Below are 21,264 nucleotides of genomic sequence, written 5' to 3' on the forward strand. Positions count from 1 at the left end.
GGATGAGCCTGCTTCCTCCATAGTGTCCCAATGCACAACATGCAAATGGTGAGATCCCCTATTCCAAGGGTACTCTGTGCCCATGAAACGCACTACATTTGTGTTGATTGATGGGGAAACTGTTGACCACTGGTTGGTTGAGAGAACTTTAACCACAGAAGAGGTAGCAGAAGTACTCAGGAAAAGGGTTAGAGAAATACAGTTAGGTATTGAAACACCTGCCGGACCCTCCATACTCTACCAAGAGGTGGACCCTGAGGGACCTACTTATTTTATCTTACCAGGAAAGGCTCAAGTCAAGAAACTGACCAGGCAAAGTAGAGCTGATAGGGCCATAGTGTCCAGAAACAGGAAGTCTCATGGGTATGAGTACCCTTATGTTCCCGAGCCTATTATGAGGGAGATCAAGGATAATAGAGAGTCTTGGCTTCGAGAAGCTCATTGACTATTTGAGTTCTAAAAGTAGCTTTTCTGCCTATCAAACTGAGGAAAGGGTATGTTATCTCATGAGGGTCTGGAGTGTAGGCCGTGGGATCTTTATGGATCGGGTAGAATACCGACCTGAGAACGGTCCAGTCAGGGTCTATTTTGTGCAAGTAGCAGACCATGAGGGGAGGATAGTAAAGAAACCTGACCCCAGGCATTACAATAAAAAATGGATTCTTCATGTTGGAAGTTTCCACGTTATTGTTGTTATCACCATTCCAAGGTAGGTGGGTATAGACCTGCGTGTGCATATGACGGTATTATTAACTGTATACCATTGTTATTGGTTTTTAATGTCCTGATGTATTGTTCCAGGTCACTCACCTACAGGATGGACCCGTAAATTTGGCTCCAAGTGGGGACCATTGGATTCCACCAGAGGGAGAATGTAGCCAGGACTGGTTTCTGGCAACCAGACTGCCCTTCTCCTGGCAGTAAGCCCTGGTAAGAGCAGGCCTGCCAGGACTAATCCTGGGTTTTCTGCAACCCCCAGCAGCTTCAGTGAGTCACAAGGGAGGCGGTGCAACTAGTCCTAAGTGTCCACTGAGTCAGTTGTCTCTACCCTTGAGAGAGATAGGTTCTCACCCAGAAGTGTGGATTGGCTGTGCACTTACTGCCTTCTCCCCTTGGGGAGTTAGGAGTGAGACCATACCTCTAACTGTAATATGGAGTCAGGGAAGAACAAGGATTGCTGTGGGGGGCCAGTACCTGCAGTGGAGGTCCAGGGAACATCCTGAGGGTGAAGCCAAAGAATTACTGTAACCACTGTGTGAGCTGTGTATGCTGACCATCTGCAGTGTGTACAATAAAGTGTGATCCTGTTCCAATATACTTTCCTGCCTGAGACCGCAATCTATCAGGGGGAGAGGAAGTAAATTCTCTTGCAGGGATTGTCTCCACATCCCTGGGGCCTGCAAGAGATGGAGGCGCCGTCACCTTGAGTACAAATCAGTTACTACCCCAGAAGCCTGTTATGTTCTCCCCTACAACAACGCGGGAATCTCAGATCTACTGTGAGCCAGCAGGTATGCACCACACCACACCGTGTAGCAGTGAAATCTCCCAGAATGGGGGAGACGGGGGGGGGGGACATGTGTTACATTTGGAGGCTCTGCTGAGAGCATCAGGACAGGCTTTCAGCGAAGCAAAAAAGGGGGGGGGAGACATGTGTTACACATGTTATATTTTATAGATTTTACATGATGAGGGCATTGGAATTAACCTGAATGGTAGTATCAGCAGGTGTGTTTGAGCATACTGTATATACTGGCTGCAGCAGGGAGGCGATTCATCCTGGTCCCAATGTGTCCTTGCAGTCACAACAGAGCAGAGAATCCTACCTGGTATCAGGTTTTTCTATCATGTGCTTTTAACACCTTAGTTTGTGAGTGCGCATTGTTAAGGTTTTTAGCAACCTAACACATGTATTAAACGGTAACACACTATGGGGCACGTCTGCTTTTTGTTTTTTAGATCACCTTGAACTTTATTTATTCCACAGAAGCTGCTCAGACCCCAGGAATTATTTGGGCCATCTACCCTATATCCTTTATTCAACTGACCCGACTTCGTTGTAATGATCAATATCTCCTATTAATTTAGGAATACAGGTAGTCCTCGCTATCCAACGTTTCACTTTACAACGAACAGCTTATCCAACGCTTTACAATGCCACCCTAAGGGCTGTTTTTCGACGCTGTTATCCAACGCTCACCGCCACTGATTAACATGGGACTCGCTTTACAATGGTTTCACTATCCAACGCTACTCCCAGAACGGATTCCGTTGGATAACCGAGGACTGGCTGCACTATTGTTTGTACAGCTTTTTAGTGCTGATTATCTGTCTTTTCTGTTATATACTATAAAAATAACGAAGTGGGCAATTTGTGACAATATAACTAAAAAATGTATCAATGAATGCTGCCCACAGTGCTACAAATGTACACAATAGTAATGAAATAGATAAAGGAACAAAAACACAGGCACAAATAATGATAGGTAGTAAACCGATACAGAGTTCCAGGGACTAAAAAAGACCGGCGACAATTGTAGAAACCAATAGGTGATGTTTCTGAAAGAAATAAGAAATAGGCAAAATATGGTGAAGTACGCTTGTGTTAACTAACTGCGCAAAAGATAGATGCTACTTACAGAGTAGCAGATTTTTCAAGCATGTAGGATGTGCACAATCCTCTCCTCGCTGCTGATCTGTATGGCGGCTTGTCCTGACTCCAGGTGGAACGCCGAGACTCCGCATGGTGTAACGGATCCGTCCGCAGCTGCTTCCAATCTCTTCCTCGCTGTTCCCCAGGTCTTGCGGGATTGCGAGGATGACGTCAGCGTGATGTTAAGTCCGTTGACGGGGTAAAGTAATGGTATTAGGGTCTAGCAAAAGTCCATATGCCAGTACTGTCAAATTACCGATGCTGATGATCCAGAGAATCAAAGAGGACTAAATAATAATATTAGAACCTCCACCCTACGCGTTTCGTTTTATCTAAAGACTTCATCAGGGGAATATTTTTTCAGAGACATCACCTATTGGTTTCTATAATTGTCCCCAGTCTTTTTTAGTCCCTGGTACTCTGTATCGGTTTAATACCTATCATTATTTGCGTGTATATATATATATATATATATATATATATATATATATATATATATATATATTAATATATATATATTAGTGTGTGTATGATCTGCTTTAGTATATATTAATTTTGTTCCTACATTGCACCAACTCCTAACCCCATGTCACTGCAACACGTTATATCTTGTAACTGTTCACATACAATAAAGTAGAAGACAATAAGAGCAGGCCAGCCAGGAGTAATCCTGGGTGTTCCGCAACCCCAAGCAGCGTTAGTGAGTCACAGGGGAGGCGGTGTGACTAGGCCAATGTGTTCAATCAGGGACTCAGGCCTGGTTCCTGCTTTTCTTGTGCTTCAGGGGCTGCACTACCCAAATTAGTCAGTTGTCTCTACCCTTGAGAGAGACAGGTTCTCACCCAGAAGTGAGGATTGGCTGTGCACTTACTGCATTCTCCTCTTGGGGAGTTAGGAGTGAGACCATACCTCTAACTCTAATAGGGAGTCAGGGAAGAGCAAGGACTGCAAAAGATGGAGGCGCCGTCACCTTGAGTACAAATCAGTTACTACCCCAGAAGCCTGTTATGTTCTCCCCTACAACAACGCGGGAATCTCAGATCTACTGTGAGCCAGCAGGTATGCACCACACCACACCGTGTAGCAGTGAAATCTCCCAGAATGGGGGGGACGGGGGGGGGACATGTGTTACATTTAGAGGCTCTGCTGAGAGCATCAGGACAGGCTTTCAGCGAAGCAAAAAAGGGGGTGGGGAGACATGTGTTACACATGTTATATTTTATAGATTTTACATGATGAGGGCATTGGAATTAACCTGAATGGTAGTATCAGCAGGTGTGTTTGAGCATACTGTATATACTGGCTGCAGCAGGGAGGCGATTCATCCTGGTCCCAGTGTGTTCCTGCAGTCACAACAGAGCAGAGAATCCTATCTGGTATCAGGTTTTTCTATCATGTGCTTTTAACACCTTAGTTTGTGAGTGCGCATTGTTAAGGTTTTTAGCAACCTAACACATGTATTAAACGGTAACACACTATGGGGCGCGTCTGCTTTTTGTTTTTTAGATCACCTTGAACCTGATTTATTCCACAGAAGCTGCTCAGACCCCAGGAATTATTTGGGCCATCTACCCTATATCCTTTATTCAACTGACCCGACTTCGTTGTAATGATCAATATCTCCTATTAATTTAGGAATACAGGTAGTCCTCGCTATCCAGCGTTTCACTTTACAACGAACAGCTTATCCAACGCTTTACAATGCCACCCTAAGGGCTGTTTTTCGACGCCGGAATGCGCTATCCGACGCCGGAATGCGTTATCCAACGCTCACCGCCACTGATTAACATGGGACTCGCTTTACAATGGTTTCACTATCCAACGCTACTCCCAGAACGGATTCCGTTGGATAACCGAGGACTGGCTGCACTATTGTTTGTACAGCTTTTTAGTGCTGATTATCTGTCTTTTCTGTTTTATATATATATATATATATATATATATATATATACATACTATAAAAATAACGAAGTGGGCAATTTGTGACAATATAACTAAAAAATGTATCAATGAATGCTGCCCACAGTGCTACAAATGTACACAATAGTAATGAAATAGATAAAGGAACAAAAACACAGGCACAAATAATGATAGGTAGTACAGAGTTCCAGGGACTAAAAAAGACCGGCGACAATTGTAGAAACCAATAGGTGATGTTTCTGAAAGAAATAAGAAATAGGCAAAATATGGTGAAGTACGCTTGTGTTAACTAACTGCGCAAAAGATAGATGCTACTTACAGAGTAGCAGATTTTTCAAGCATGTAGGATGTGCACAATCCTCTCCTCGCTGCTGATCTGTATGGCGGCTTGTCCTGACTCCAGGTGGAACGCCGAGACTCCGCATGGTGTAACGGATCCGTCCGCAGCTGCTTCCAATCTCTTCCTCGCTGTTCCCCAGGTCTTGCGGGATTGCGAGGATGACGTCAGCGTGATGTTAAGTCCGTTGACGGGGTAAAGTAATGGTATAGGGTCCAGCAAAAGTCCATATGCCAGTACTGTCAAATTACCAATGCTGATGATCCAGAGAATCAAAGAGGACTAAATAATAATATTAGAACCTCCACCCTACGCGTTTCATCTTATCTAAAGAGTTCATCAGGGAAATATTCTTTCAGAGACATCACCTATTGGTTTCTATAATTGTCCCCAGTCTTTTTTAGTCCCTGGTACTCTGTATCGGTTTAATACCTATCATTATTTGCGCCTGTGTTTTTGTGTGTATATATATATATATATATATATATATATATATATATATTAATATATATATATTAGTGTGTGTATGATCTGCTTTAGTATATATTAATTTCGTTCCTACATTGCACCAACTCCTAACCCCATGTCACTGCAAAACGTTATATCTTGTAACTGTTCACATACAATAAAGTAGAAGACAATAAGAAGTCAGTCATTGTCACATCTATACACTATATAACCAGTTACACACGTCCCTGTCATTAGGTCACTTTGCTCCTACGTGGGACTGACCCTTTAACCCATTAAACACGTCCCTGTCATTAGGTCACTTTGCTCCTACATGGAACTGACCCTTTAACCCATTAAATACGCCACTGATTAAGTCCGTTAAACGCTGGATTTTGACTCCAGTTTTAAGGTAGTGTAAAGGTAACCCTAAAACCTCCCCCACCCCCCACCACCCCCCCCCCCCCAATATAGTCACAAGACAGAAATATTGTAAAAAATTATTTATTGAAAAAGCACAAAAATATAAAGAACTCTGTAAACTGCAGCTGGGCCACAGCGCTGGGTGAGTGAGGGCCGATCCTAACACCCCATCTAACCCCCTGCACCAAGCTTTGAAGAGGTAGGATAGCCCCACAACCCCCGTAAACCCAATAAGATGACCCAGAAAGCCCTCTTATACCATAACATGCAGGAGCCCATGAACCTATTAACTTAAGAATCACATGCATGAATTGCCACTGAACATAGTAGCTTATGGGAATCCCATGGGGGGGGGGGGGAAAGAGACTATTATTACGTAATATGCAGAGGCGACTGACCCCATTAATATTATAGAAATCCTGCCGGGGATGTCCCTCTTACCACATAAAATGGAACGTACCAACGACTCCTTAAATAGGGGCAAGAAGATTGAGGTGCCGGTAACCCCCATAGAAATCCTGAGTGTGGGGCCACCCGCTAACTCAATAGCAAGCGGGTACCACTGCCCTTATTAAACTTCTTGAAATCTCACGCATGGGACGCCCTCATCCCATAATAAGACAGGTGCCACTGGCCATACTTAAACTGTAGGATCCCCTGCGTATAGACACGAGCTTATTCCGAATGATCGAGAGGCCAACCCATAGGTTTCTTGTGTGCGACACCCTATCCGTTGACAAGCTGCCTCTGGCCCTACTAACTTTTAGGAACCCAATGCATTACGTGGCCTCTTTTCCTATAAAATGGGGGTGCCCTCTTAGACAACCAGAGCTGCCCTGTGAACTTCCTATAAAATCAAACGAGATAATACATTTTTTTTTTTTAAATTGACCCACACCCCCCTCTGAATTGCGGACGAATGGAACATTCCAGTTGCTTAGAGGGCAGCACAAGCCCAGTGTTATCTAGAAGCGCCCCAGCCAATCACAGCTCTCCGCGTCAAAGTCATGTGAGAAATGCACTTTACTGCTGTGCAAAAGGAGGATTCGGATTGGTCGATAATACTTATCAGAGCTTGGCTCAGCGCTGGGAGGTTCCATGTGAAAGCACGAGGGGGGAGATCCTCATATTCATGAACTTTTACTTACCCAGGCCTCAAAATCCTCCCCTACTTTTAATGAATACTATTCATTCGCACCCCGATACTCCGGTAGATAGCTCGGCACACAAATGGGACATTCCATTTGTTTGTGGGGGTGGGGGTGATGCAAATTATATTAATTCGCTATTAGCCACTGCTTAGCCTGTTTTAATTGTCATTCTATTGCACCCGTAGAGACCCCCCATTGTACTGTTACTGATATCTCGGCTCGTTCCCGGGAATGTTCCACTTGTACGAGAAGGGGGTGGCAAAGCCGTATTAATAATTAGTAATCGACCACCCATCACTATCCTGAAAATGAGTCCACTGTTGCTGGGGCAAAGAGATAGCTGATCTGCTAGGCTGGGGGGTTCCTTTGGACATGATGTTGGGGTGGGGGGCACCCAAATCGGCCTACTGGGACGAACCATTTGCAGCAGTGTGTGTGGGGGGGGGGGCTGTCAGCTGGGATATTCCACTTGAATATACAAAGGGGGGGAGGGGGGGCGAGGAGAGAAGAGCCAAATATTTTTTTGTTTAGCATTTAAATCACTTCTGACTTGGATGTTCCATTTTCACAAGAGGGGAAATCCACATATATTAATAAAATTAAATACTATTAGTTAACCCAGCGCCGTGGCCTCCTTTCTCCCAGAGAGAGAGAGAGAGAGCTCAGCTGCCTGCTGGGATGCTCCATTCATACATACAAGAGGGGGGGTAAAGCCAAATATATAATAATTACGAATTATTATTAGTTAACCCAGCGCTGTGGCCTCCCTTCCCTACAATAAAAAGGCACCCTGTGACTCCCGCAGAGAGAGAGAGAGAGCTCAGATGGCGGCTGGGATGATCCACTTGAATATACCAGGGGGGGAGGGGGGGGGAAAGGCACCTTTCTGGCAGTGAAAGGGATAATAAACCCACCCGTAGCCATCCGCCTCCTAGCGCCTCCCATCAAGAGATAGCACTGTGGCTCCCTTCCCCTCTATTCCTATCAGTAACCAAGTGTCTCCCAAAGACACAGCTCTGCTGCCGGCGGCTGGGGCGTTCCAATGGAAGAGGGGCGGTGGGGGAAAGATAGGCCCGGGTGTCATAGCTCCTCGCGGGCGGCGTTGTCGAGGGGGGAGCGCAGGGCGGGAGTGTTGCGGGCCTCGCTGCGCAGTTCCTGTTGTTGCTGGGTCTTCTGAGACTTTGCTCGGTCCCAGTCGGTGGTCTGAGCGTCGTTGTCCCACAGCACCGAGGTCTCGGTGTCGCTTATGTAGCCGTCGTCGCCCGTGTAATGGGAGGGGTACAGCAGAAGGGGCTCCACCGAGAAGGCGCGCAGGTCTCGGGGAGAGAAGAGCGAGGAGTAATCGGAGCTGGAGAGAGAATTAGAGACGAATGTAACGTTGGGACAGACTAGAGAGAGAGAGCGCATTATAGAGAGCGATAGAGAGAGCATTATAGAGAGATATAGAGAGCATTATAGATATAAGAGAGCATTATAGAGAGCATGAGAGAGATAGAGAGAGAGCATGAGAGAGAGATAGGGAGAGCATGAGAGAGAGAGAGAGAGAGAGAGAGCATGAGAGAGAGAGAGAGCATGAGAGAGCGATAGATAAATAGATAGACAGAGATAAGATACACAGATAGATAGATAAATATATCTGTGAAACACACTCACACGGGGGAATACATATAGGGAGAACATTGTCATACTGTAGGAGTGCTATAGCTAAATACAGGCATACCCCGCATTAACATACGCAATGGGACCGGAGCATGTATGTAAAGCGAAAATGTACTTAAAGTGAAGCACTACCTTTTCCCCCACTTATCGATGCATGTACTGTACTGCAATCGTCATATATGTGCATAACTGATGTAAATAACGCATGTGTAACAGGCTCTATAGTCTCCCCGCTTGTGCACAGCTTCAGTACCGGTAGGGAGCCGGTATTGCTGTTCAGGACGTGATGACAGGCGCATGCGTGAGCTGCCGTTTGCCTATTGAGCGATATGTACTTACTCGTGAGTGTACTTAAAGTACAATTCACATTTATTTTACATACACATGTTGAGCAGTGATATAATAGATACATATGATGGTTGAAGTAGTGGGATATATATAATATTTATTTATAAAATATTTCACCAGGAAGTAATTCCTGTGAGAGTTAACTCTCGTTTTCAAGTATGTCCTGCTCTTTGAGCATTTCGCAGTGATGTGTGTTGTAGTTGCATTGGAGAACAAAGCGGCATATTGAGTTGGAGAGGGTGTCTAGTTTGCTAGTTGAGTTTGGGGTGCTGAGCCATATACTATGTCCCCATAGTTTATAATTGTCATCTGCTGTGCGATACGCTTACTGTCCAGCAGACTTAGGGAGGATTTATTCCTATAAAGTACACCTAGTTTGGCATAGGTTTTAGATGTCAGGGTATCAATGTGCTTCCCAAATGTTAAATGGGAGAAGTGGGATATAGACACACTACCTACAGGTAATGGTAGTAGCGGTTGGAGATATATATATATATAATTATATATATATATATATATATATATATATATATATATATATATATATATATAGCCATGCATAATAATGGTATCCTCTCTGTTGGCAGTAAGTCCTGATAAGTACAGGTATGCCAGCAGTAGTTATGGAGGTTTTCCCTCACACCCTGGTGAGGTGCCCTATGTATGGAAGGGAGTGGCTGTATGCTCTGAGTCCCTGGATAGTGACATCAGAGATGCGCCTGCCTCCTGAAGTATATAAGGCACAACACTGTCAGTTAGTGTGGTGTTGACCAGCAGTTGTGTGAAGTAGCTGGTAAAGTGTATGCTCCTGCATAAGGGATTGTAGGAACATTTTTTGACCCTAGTGCAGTAACTAGCGGTCCAGGTTGACCAATTAAGTCTGTCTAAGCCACTCTGTGTCCAGGGACCTGGCACAGGGGTGATCTCCCTAGGAGAAGAGGGAATCCCACTTCAATACGGGAGGGCGTACCTGGCAAAGGGACAGCACGGAGAGATGTGCGGCTAGAGCCGGCAGCTGCATGGGGCAGTCTGCTACATCCCAAACTACAATAAAGATGGCCTTGTTAATGAAAACCCCACTGTGTGAGTGTGAGATTACTCTACAGTGGCAGTCACCACCGAGAAGGAGTTCCTCACCAGGACCATCTCCCTGCGGAAGCATAGATCCTGATGAGGTGGAGGCGCTGCACATGATGTAAGTTGGACTCGCACCCACTACCTCAGCTACCTGTCCTGATGACATCCCCTAATACCATCAAGCGGGAGACTCAGGAGTCCTGTTACTTGCAGGTGCACCACCACACACGATCATGTAATGGAGACCGGTTAGACCACACGGGCCAATGTGAGATTGGGTGGGTCAGACAAGGGGGTCCAGCCGTTACAATTGGAGGCGCTGCTGAGAGACCTGTTAACAGGACAGGCTTTTGCTAGGCACACATTAGGAAACAGGGAGAGTGTCTGCTGCCATTTTGTGCTGCGTGGGACGGAACCAGGGGTAGTCGGGGAGCTGCTGGAGCTGCAGGCCGCACAGACGCTTTGGGATCCTGTTAGGGGTTAGTAGATCTGGAGCAGGGGGCTATTGCTGTCCTAGTCGCCTTGAGGTAGCGCTAGCGGGGGACGCCTGAAGGGGTAAACTGGTAACTTAGAGCAGGAATTCTGGAAGGGTCCGCACTAGGCTAGCCAACAGTAGGTCGACGCCCAAAGTGCTGCATGGAAGAGCCAGAGTACTCTAGTCTCCATTCCAGATCACTTGACCAAGGAGCACAGACTGGAGGAAAGCGTTACAGTAGACACAGAAAGAGTGAGCCTAGCCTGAGGTAGTGCAAACACGAGTCAGATCTACGTTAGGTACAGAAGGTGGTGCACAAGGCATGTTTATTGTACTGATGTGGTAGCTGCCCCGCAGAGCGGAGCTCCATGTACAATAATCCAGTATACAGTGATCGAGAAACAAGAGAAATAACCGTCAGAATGGAGGATCTGCAAAGAGCAGAAGGTCCAGGATGCCGGGTAGAGAGAACCGTCAGAATGGAAGATCTGCAGAGCGCAGAAGGTCCAGGATGGCGGACAGAGGAAGAACACGCATATGACCTGTGCGTGGAAGAAGAACAAGCTACAGAAGAGACTTTTGTGAGCTTGTTGTGGAATGGCGTGAAAGCCGTGGCTGCGCCGTGTTTGTCCTGTCTATGTTCTCGGGAAAGTACCCTCGAGACTAGTGAGGACGACAGTGTTGCTAGATGGGAGGAACGAAATGGACTTTGTGATATACCACTACACAAACAGCCAGACGCTACCTCAAATATGAAGAAAGACAATACGAACCAAAACCAAGATGGCGGTTCCCGCGCTCCCGGGACACCGCGTGGGCCAGCTGCAGAAAGTCTTGCAACTTTGCAGTTTGCTAATTGTTGGCCAGGATTGGCGCCAACGAGGAAACCCCACCCTGTTGGGGAGATTGGCGCGAAAGCTGGAGCCGCGCCCTCATGGACTATGACTCACTCGGCACCTGTGCTGGGTCAGCCTACAAGTCTACGAGACATCCCCCTAGTTTCAACCAGGGGGAGTGGTTTGCAGTTCCGCCGGATGCCGATGGAGAAAGTAGGAGATGGGGTTGCCAAACCAGCCCCTGCCCTCCAGTTGCGAAGAGCCATTGATCGATACAGACCTCTAAGACGAGTGCCTCCGTTGGTGACTATGGCTGAAAGTTCTGAGAAAGTGGAACAGAGTCCCTTGATCTCTACACATCCCTATTCGGCTCCAGGAGGCTTCCTGATTATCCGAGTAGAGGGTGTGGAGACAGTGGTATGTCTTTGCCTGCAGTGCAGACTGCCGGGCGGAGCTGTGGGCAGTGAGGCTCGATGCCCTCACTGTGGACTGCAGTATATGTGGCCCATGACGACATTTGTGCCAGTACAAGCCGTGGGAGTGAAAGATACTGTCCCGATGTCGGCAACGGAGCTTCCGGGTGCACTATGGAGTGAGAGTGCAGGTCCCGCGGAGCAGGAATCGGGTCTGGTTCTCCAGACGGAGAAAACCAGCCATCGGAGGGGTGACCGAAGAGGAGCCCATCGCCGGTCTCCTACTGGGATGCCCCGCCCGAACTGCAAGTTGGAGTCCTCGGACGAGGAGTGTGCAAGATTGTCTGATGCACAGGACTTATTGCCAGAGTACCATACCAGTGGTATACCTTGGCGAGATGCTATCCCTCGTGGTGTGGAGACACGGAGTCGAGTGTCTCCAGTACCGCGACAACCCGATCGGCGGAGTCCCACTGCCGTGGTGACTAGCGGGTCGGAAGGAGGTCGATCCACCGCGACACTGCGAGGTAGTAGGCTAACACAGTGCTTGTCGCAGACTCAGGGGGTGGAGGAAAAAGAAGAGCGGGTCCAGGGCCAGACTGGATCACGTAGCAGACGGGCGTTGCCGGATGTCCTCGTGGAGGAAGAGGTCTCGATTGGGGACCCAACCCAAGATGGCGTCGAAGCACGTGCGTGTACGGAGAAGATTCCGGACGACCAGAGCGGCATCGAGTGGGAGATGATCGCGTCTCTGCGGTCGAGCAGCGGAAGTCGATCCCCTACTGCTAGGAAGAGCGGGCGTGCGAGTCGGAGAGCAAGAAGCCCAGCTGCCGGAGAAAAGAAAGGACTTTGTGGCGGAATTGAGTCAGGTATTGTTGGGGAGCAGGTCGTAACCCTGCCAATACCTACAGTCCGGCCCCGTCCCCCAACCCCGTCCACTCCCAAAGTTAGCCCCAAGGCCCTAGTTAAAGCCCCTGTCCCCGTCACTTTTTCATTCGGGTCCACTTCTAGCCTGGGGATGTCAGGGGATTCCCGGGGTCCTGCCGAGGATCGGACTGAAAGCCTGGACTGGGGAACTTCGGATGATGGATCGGAGGGTGGAGGGAGGATTTCCCGACAAGTGTCGGTACCCAGTGATTGTCCTAGTATGTTAAGCATTACGGGTGGGAACAGATCACAGCATCGGGGAAAGGTTACGCCCTCTGAGGGTACTTCGGGGGTATCTTCGGGTGGGCCTGAAGAGGAAGAGCCGCTAGAATCCAACTCAGAGGAGGTACGGGAAACTAGATGGTGGGCGCCCCTATACGAGGGGTATGTTGCATGGATAGATCGCACCCATTTCATTTTAGAAATGGATGGGATAGTTGACCATTGGTGGGCTCCCGGGGATCAGTGATGAGGCGTACCTCCAAGAGTTGAGAGTGAGGTGGAACCGAATTAACGGGGGGTTTATTAGACCCAAAGGTTCTGAAGGATTAGAGGATCCAGTGGAGGCAGATGAGCCCCTGTCCTGGGTGTTGCCGGGGAGGGCTGGGCAAACTAAATTGACCTGAGCCTGTCGAGCGGGACGAGCCATTACAGCGAAGTATAAGCAGTCTCATGGGCTTGAGTACCCTTATGTCCCCGAACCTCTGATGAGAGAGATAGAGGATAATCGAGAGAGGTGGCTCCGTACTGACATAGAGTACTACATTGTCAATAAGGGAGGGGCCATTAAGGGAATTCAGGCTGAGCAGAGGGTTTCCCAACTGATGAGGGTTTGGAAAATCGGGCGCAGTATTTACATGCACAAAGTGGTGTATTGTAATGAACGAGGTCTGCCTCGGGAGTATAGTGTGACAGTCACCGATGTCGCGGGACGGGAGGTGAAGAAACCAGACCCTCAACACTATTATTAGGTCCCGAAATAGAGTGGTCTGCCTTTTCTTTAGCGCTCCCTGCTGGTCAGTGAGTGAAATGTTCTTGCATTATTATGAAACTGTGATAATGTTGGACATGTTATTTGTGTGTTCTTTTGCAGTGTTTCCTGGCGCAAGGTACACCAAATTTAGGTCCCAGCCGGGACGGTGGGGATTCACCAGGGGGAGTATATAGCCATGCATAATAATGGTATACTACTTTCCTCTCTGTTGGCAGTAAGTCCTGATAAGTACAGGTATGCCAGCAGTAGTTATGGAGGTTTTCCCTCACACCCTGGTGAGGTGCCCTATGTATGGAAGGGAGTGGCTGTATGCTCTGAGTCCCTGGATAGTGACATCAGAGATGCGCCTGCCTCCTGAAGTATATAAGGCACAACACTGTCAGTTAGTGTGGTGTTGACCAGCAGTTGTGTGAAGTAGCTGGTAAAGTGTATGCTCCTGCATAAGGGATTGTAGGAACACTTTGTGACCCTAGTGCAGTAACTAGCGGTCCAGGTTGACCAATTAAGTCTGTCTAAGCCACTCTGTGTCCAGGGACCTGGCACAGGGGTGATCTCCCTAGGAGAAGAGGGAATCCCACTTCAATACGGGAGGGCGTACCTGGCAAAGGGACAGCACGAAGAGATGTGCGGCTAGAGCCGGCAGCTGCATGGGGCAGTCTGCTACATCCCAAACTACAATAAAGATGGCCTTGTTAATGAAAACCCCACTGTGTGAGTGTGAGATTACTCTACAGTGGCAGTCACCACCAAGAAGGAGTTCCTCATCAGGACCATCTCCCTGCGGAAGCATAGATCCTGATGAGGTAGAGGCGCTGCACATGATGTAAGTTGGACTCGCACCCACTACCTCAGCTACCTGTTCTGATGACATCCCCTAATACCATCAAGCGGGAGACTCAGGAGTCCTGTTACTTGCAGGTGCACCACCATACACGATCATGTAATGGGGACCGGTTAGACCACACGGGCCAATGTGAGATTGGGTGGGTCAGACAAGGGGGTCCAGCCGTTACATATATATAAAAATATATATTTATATATATATATATATATATATATATATATATATATATATATATATATATATATATATATATACATATATATATATATATATATATATATATATATATATATATATATATATATATATATATAACCAGGGCCCGACAAACTGGGCCAAAACCCACTCGCCCCCCCCCCCCCCCCACCCCCACGACACTTTCCTGCGGTGGGGTCCGGTATCGGGGTCGTGACGGCGCCTCCCGGCCTTCTGCTGTCTTGTCGCCTTTAAAATCAATTCTCCTGCAGCGCTATGCAAAATGGCCGTGCGGTGTCATATGACACCACGTTGCAATAGGAGCGTGACGTCACGCAGCGTCCCATTACCATGGCAATGCCGGGGCGGCCATTATGAATAGTGCTGCAGGAGAAAAACATGATTTTAAAGATCAAGACGTAGAAGACTGGGAGACGCCGGGGGACACCGCCGCAGGTAAGCAGTCGACAGCGGCCACAATGCAGTCGTCCCGGGCGACCGCATTTGTCGAGCCCTGTATATAACAGTAGCAGCGGTGGGATATACACAACATCTACATATAATGGTGGCAGTGGTGGGATATAAATATAGAATTTATATAATGGTGGATAGAAGTGGGATATACTGTACAGGCAGTCCTCGGTTATCCGACACAATGTGTTACTCAAAATGGCGTCGGATAGCGAAGCGTTGTAAAGCGAAACACGATTTCCCATAGGAACACTGTTTAAATCAAACGTTCCGTTCCTGAAGGCATTTTTAATGCTAAAACACACAAAATATTTTACTCAAGCAATAACATTATGCTGCACACACATACATTATGATATAAAGATTATATTGATTGAATCCAGAACTGTATAATAAAACTGTTAGACATGTTTAAAGGCCTAAATACACCACAAAACCTTCACACAGACTGATCTGGATGATTTCCCTGGCTGCAGCTTTCCGATTGACATAATGTTGCAACTTTGCAAAGCGTCGTAAGAGCGTCGGATAAGCCATTTTGGAGCTGTAAAACCGCCCATAGGGATGCATTGGACAGCGTCGGATAAGCCATTCGTCGTAAAACGAGGACTTGCTGTACATTTATACATATATGTCAGTACTCACATGGGATGCTTGTCATACATGACGGGCAGGAACTCGTCCACCGGCAGCATCTTCCCAAGGGGTTCAGCGTTGAGCAGTTTTCGTGCCCCGCGCAAAGAGATCAGGTAGGCCAGTGTCCAGTAGGAATAATCTGATATCACCAGGTTACGTACTCCGGGGACCGACTCTTCAGGCTCATCCACCTGCATCCTCTTCCTTCCCAGGTAACTGCCCGGGGGGGAAGTTAAGGAGAGAGAGAGAGAGAGAGAGAGGGGGGTAACTAAAAGGCAAGAGCTTCCTGCCCAGGTAACTGCTGTGGAGAACAGTAAGGAGAGCGAGGGGGGCAAGTACAATGTAAGAGTTTCCTGTCCTGGTAACTGCCCTGAGGAGGGTAAGGAAAGAAAGAGAGCGATAGAAGAGGGGTAGATAAATTAGAGAGCGCTAACTAATCTAATCTACTTCCAACACAAGCAATTGCCCCGGGGAAAGATCCTCCCCCCACCCACTCTCTCACATGGTCTCTCCCCCTCACACACTCACATGAGGTCCCAGTCTAGCTTTGCGTTCTCCACGTCCTGCAGCAGCGTCTGCAGCCGTCTCTTAAAGAAGATCTCGAACCTCAGGTCATCTTCCAGCACGGCCGAGACCGCAAGGGAGCGCTCCGAAACCTAGAGAGAGAGAGAGGGAGATTCCTCAGACACAGCAGAGAGACTGCAAAAGAGCGCCACGAGAGATCGAGAGAAAGACATCGTCCAACAGGAGGAGAGCCCTCCGAGACCTACATGGAGACAGACCTTCAACTACGGCTGAAACCGCAAGACACAGACAGCCAAGAGTGAAACACAGGAAGTGACACACTCCCCTACTTCCACATTACCTCGCCCACTCAAGGAAGCCTCTCGCTTTCCCACCTCAGCGGGTAAACCATGCCCTATACATAGTGGGCCCACATCCTTAGCACTTCTGAGTTAAGCCACACCCCCTGTCAAGGATCACCTCCGTGAGGACCAAGATCAGGCATCGCCACTTTGGTTAACCACGCCCCTCTTGTTGAAGCCCCATCCTCTCTGTTAAGCCCAGCCCTGCCGATCCAATTCTCACCCATTCATGTTAAGCCACACCCCTTTATCGTTTGCCCCATTCCCCACGCCAGACCTGGCTGCCTATCTTCCCTTTGTACCCCTTGACACTGAGCACGGCCTCCTACATCCAACCCCCTCCCTCCGATAAACCACGCCCACTTTCTTCCGGGTCCCCCCGCTCCTATAAAAACCAATCTCCGTCCCCTCACCTCCTTCCAGATGTTGTAGTGACTGAGAAAACATCCCATCTCTCCCCGGGTCAGTGGGCGCCCGTGATACGGATCCTTGTACCCAGGAAGCATCTGTACGCCCAGGGCGGAGATCTGCGACTCGTTCAGGGCCCTGAAACCCAAGGACCGTGATAAATATATCATATATTATATTCACTACAAGGAACGCTATAGATGAGAAATCAACCCAATCAAAAGCTGGGAAAATCAGGCTCAGGATCCGTAACTCCACCCCCCTTTTGCTCTGTATGACATCATTGATGTCATTCGCTTGGTCTCCGGCTCAGATTATACACTTGTCTTGCCATCTCCCCGCTCTGATCATCCCAACTCCCTTGTGTCCCATTTCCCTCCCCATTAGCTACGGCCCCATCAAAGCCCCCACACACATTATCCCGGCTACAATTGTTATATTCTATATACATATACACATATATATATATATATATATACATATCTACAGTCATGTGAAAAAGAAAGTGCACCCTCTTTGAATTCTATGGTTTTACATATCAGGACATAATAACCATCATCTGTTCCTTAGCAGGTCTTAAAATTAGGTAAATACAACCTCAGATGAACAACAACACATGATATATTACACTGTGTCATGATTTAACAAAAATAAAGCCAAAATGGAGAAGCTGTGTGTGAAAAACTAAGTACACCCTTACTGCTGCCATAGGAATTAAGATGCTAAGTAGCAGACAGGTGCTGCTAATAAAATGCCCTTGATTAATTGATCATCAGCAAGTGTGACCACCTCTATAAAAGCCGAAGTTTTAGCAGTTTGCTGGTCTGGAGCATTCAGGTGTGTGTTAACACAATGCCAAGGAGGAAAGACATCAGCAATGATCTTAGAGAAGCAATTGCTGCTCCCCATCAATCTGGGAAGGGTCCCAGTTCTATCGTTTTCCTGGACCTGGTACTATTTACGGTTGATGATCTAAATATACGGACAAATACCCATTTCAAGTCAGTTTCTGTCAACCACGATGTGCGTGCCTCTAGCAATCATAAAGACCAATGGCTGAAAAATATCCCAGCGGGACCATTCCATAGGATTAAAAGGAATTGCTCGTGGGATAGTCACTTTATCTCACACTCTCAAGTCCTTAGCAAGAAATGTATTGAAAAGGGGCATAAGCAAGATCCTGTGGCTGAATCATTCGGGAAGGTCCCGGCAATAGATCGATCTGAACTATGATATGAATGAATGTATAAATGTATAAATGAATGAATGAATGTGTGTATAAATTAATGTATGAATGACTGACTGACTGAAAGATCACTTGTGAACACATTCACGTCTTAGGCCCGGGCCATAGAGGGGTGGGGAGAGCGGAGGCGCGCTAACGCTGAGGCTCGCCTGCTTAAGTCAGCGCGATTCCACAGACTTGCAGGCGAGCCAGCGTGCGCGAAGGGAGCCGGGGGGAGGTGGTTGGAGGCGGGGCAGTGACGTCGCTGGGCCAATCGCCCGCGACGCACTAACGTCAACATCACGGCGCCGACGTCACGGCGCCGTGACGTTGACGCTGCTTAAGGCTGATTGGATGTTTTCAGCCGACAGCGCGCTGAAAAACAGCTTGGCGCTCGGCTGAAAACTCCAAAGCCTCCGCACGCCTGCATGAGCCCCCTCTCAAGGCATCCTCATTGAGGATGCAGGGGCTCAGCGCGGAGCGTCCGCACGGTTCAGCGCTGCTTGTCCTTCTATGGACACAGCCTTAGACAGGTCTGCAACCCTGCCTTTCACCATTATCCCCTAGCATACAGTGCAAACCTGGGAGATTGCACGCCTAAGAACATACCTGTGGTTGGACACTCCAGGAGATTATAAGTGAGTGATACTTATGGGTCGCTGTACCCTTCATTTCTCCTTTATAATGGGACTCTGGTCTGTACTACTCATATATGGTGCCGCTGGCATTAGGTACTAGTACCCTAACCCTATTAGGGCTACGCTATGATACATGCTTATAGAGAAGGAGTTTATACCAACTGCAGTTCTTTATTACAAAACAGGACTTGTTTTTTCTGATGCGCTGGCTTTCTATATACTTTCACCATTATCACCTAGCATACAGTGCTTCCACTGCAGCAAGGGATTCTGGGAAATTACATGCAAATGAGCACACCATGTCACCTTTTGCCTGAAAACCATTTTTACATGGAACCCTTGTGAGCTAATGCTCGCTGTTAACACAGCTTTAAAGCACAGCATGGGAATCAGATGCAAAGCCAGAGAAACCACTCACAGACATTGCTTTTTATGTCCCCTTATACTGGGGGCATCCCAAGTTGCATGTTCTTCATTTCTACGTCTCTGTTTAGTTAGAAACCCGGCACCTCTTAGGAGCCAGCAGACACAACGGTCTCAGACAGCCGGACACTCACTTCCCATCCACGGCATCCGACAGCTTGTATTCTATCTGCAGCTCGTACAGTGTCCGCTTCATACGCTTTCTCCGGTCCGCCCGCCGCTTCAGGTTAATGAGGAAGATCTGGAGGGAGGGGGGGAAGAGTGGAGAAAGATAGGAGAATCACATGCCCTTATCCTTTCCATCTTGGCTACTGTAACCCACCACTAACCACTCTCCATGTCTCAAAACCCTTGCAACCTAGGTGGGAACATCTCCCTTTCTTCTAGGTCAGTCTTTGCTCATCTTCTCTTTCAATCCTGCTCCTGGCCTCCCATCACCTACAAAGTTCTCCTCCCACTACCAGGAAAGCACGCTCGACTGCTCCTGCCTACATGCTCAAGACGATCTCCTATTTACCCCTTCTGCTTTCTCTATCCCCTAAAACCTCTCTCTCCCTCCCTCCCTGCTCCCCTACAGGTATAAGACAAACACTTTCTCCCCCCACCTTCAACATTCCCACACCCAGCGGCACTTAGCCACTATCAAGGCTAGTCAGTGACACCCCACTTCACCTACTGCCTCTTGAAGTCTCCCACCAATCCACTAGATTGTAACAAATCTCAACTCAGAGGTGCTGCATCCGAGACGTCCCAGAAGCCTTTGATTTTCAAGAACTGGGAGCCCCTAAATCAGGCCCCCTGCCCCGCCCCCAAAAAACATCCCAAACTAGAAAGGAAGGAGAGATTCCAAGCTGGAAGGGAGCAGAGATAACTTGATTTAAACCGGAAACCTCCTTCAAATGGCAAAGCCCACCCCAAGCCAAAGATCTTTGCTCAGTCCTGGAGGCCAGAGTCTAAGGAGTGGAGACCCTCCCACCTCGCCAAAGCGGGCCTCAAATCCAGAGATCACAACCCAGTAATATAACGCCCTCTCCTCCCCCACATCGTAACCACACAAAACCAGAGACCTCATTTCCGAGGTGAGACCCTCTGATGTGGCCAACTAGAGACAAGAGGTCGGTGTGACAAGCAGGTGGTGTGCGATGGGGAGGGTCAGCAGTTTTACCTCGTCCAGTCCCATCTTGTCTGAGACTTTGGGGGGTACCGACAGGAAGCTTGATGGCTCAACAGGACGACCCTTCACTGCGGGGAAAGGAAGAGGACATTGTGAAGTAACAAATTACCGATAGGAGGGACAAACTCCTCGGCACACATCTCTCTTCTGTCCGCATCACCCTGCGGTAGGAGAGGCACTCACCCGTGACCTCCAGCTTGGTGTGCAGAAAGCTGTCGGCCTCATCTAGCAGAGAGCTGTGAGCACGCAATGGGACTGGGAGATAGCCATATACCTCCTTATTACACAGGAACATCTGTACTTCTGTGAACCACAAGAACGTGTATATATAAGACTCAAGACCTCGATCATCACACCTCTTCCAAAACATCCTTTACCTCCAAATTCCACCCCCCTCAAGAGTCCTTCCACTTAGTCCCACCCAAGCCACTGATTGTTCTGCTCTCTTCACTTCCCTCATTCTACCTCAAACTTAACCTCTCCCAATCTCCTTCTAAGCCCTCATTTGTCTTCTCTCCATCACCCATATTATCTCTCAATCCTCTGCCTCCCCACCATTTCCACACCCCAAATCTATACCGCCCCCTAAACTCTCCTCTCACCCCCAATAATTTCCTCGATAACTTACAGAGATCCAGCCCCGTTCTTCCTACTCCCCAAATCTTCTCTCCCAACCACATTGGTCGCCCGCTCTGAAGTTCCACCGCATCATCGCATCCTCCTA

At 48.0% G+C, this 21,264-nt stretch overlaps 1 protein-coding gene across 1 annotated transcript; it reads right to left on the minus strand.

The window, feature by feature from the left end:
- Positions 1 to 5,845: 5,845 nt before the first annotated feature.
- On the minus strand, positions 5,846 to 20,925 carry LOC142470715 (procollagen galactosyltransferase 1-B-like). The gene is made up of 7 exons (XM_075577376.1): positions 20,724 to 20,925; positions 20,532 to 20,608; positions 19,501 to 19,607; positions 17,086 to 17,218; positions 16,335 to 16,462; positions 15,816 to 16,022; positions 5,846 to 8,279 (listed from the first exon to the last, which is right to left on the minus strand). The coding sequence occupies exons 1-7, from the start codon at positions 20,908 to 20,910 to the stop codon at positions 8,012 to 8,014; spliced, it is 1,107 nt and encodes a 368-aa protein (XP_075433491.1). The 5' UTR covers positions 20,911 to 20,925; the 3' UTR covers positions 5,846 to 8,011.
- Positions 20,926 to 21,264: the final 339 nt, after the last annotated feature.

Source organism: Ascaphus truei, chromosome 20 (genome assembly GCF_040206685.1).
Source record: "Ascaphus truei isolate aAscTru1 chromosome 20, aAscTru1.hap1, whole genome shotgun sequence".
Lineage (NCBI taxonomy): Eukaryota > Metazoa > Chordata > Amphibia > Anura > Ascaphidae > Ascaphus > Ascaphus truei.

Bases quoted from the DNA above. Each gene is read 5' to 3' on its own strand.
- LOC142470715 (XM_075577376.1), bottom strand. From the start codon at position 20,910: ATGTTTTGGAAGAGGTGTGATGATCGAGGTCTTGAGTCTTATATATAC. The intron at 17,219-19,500 runs GTGAGTGTCCGG...CTTGGGTTTCAG, and splicing joins TCGGATGCCGTGGATGGGAA to GGCCCTGAACGAGTCGCAGA. The intron at 16,023-16,334 runs GTGAGTGTGTGA...CCCCCCGGGCAG, and splicing joins AAGCTAGACTGGGACCTCAT to TTACCTGGGAAGGAAGAGGA.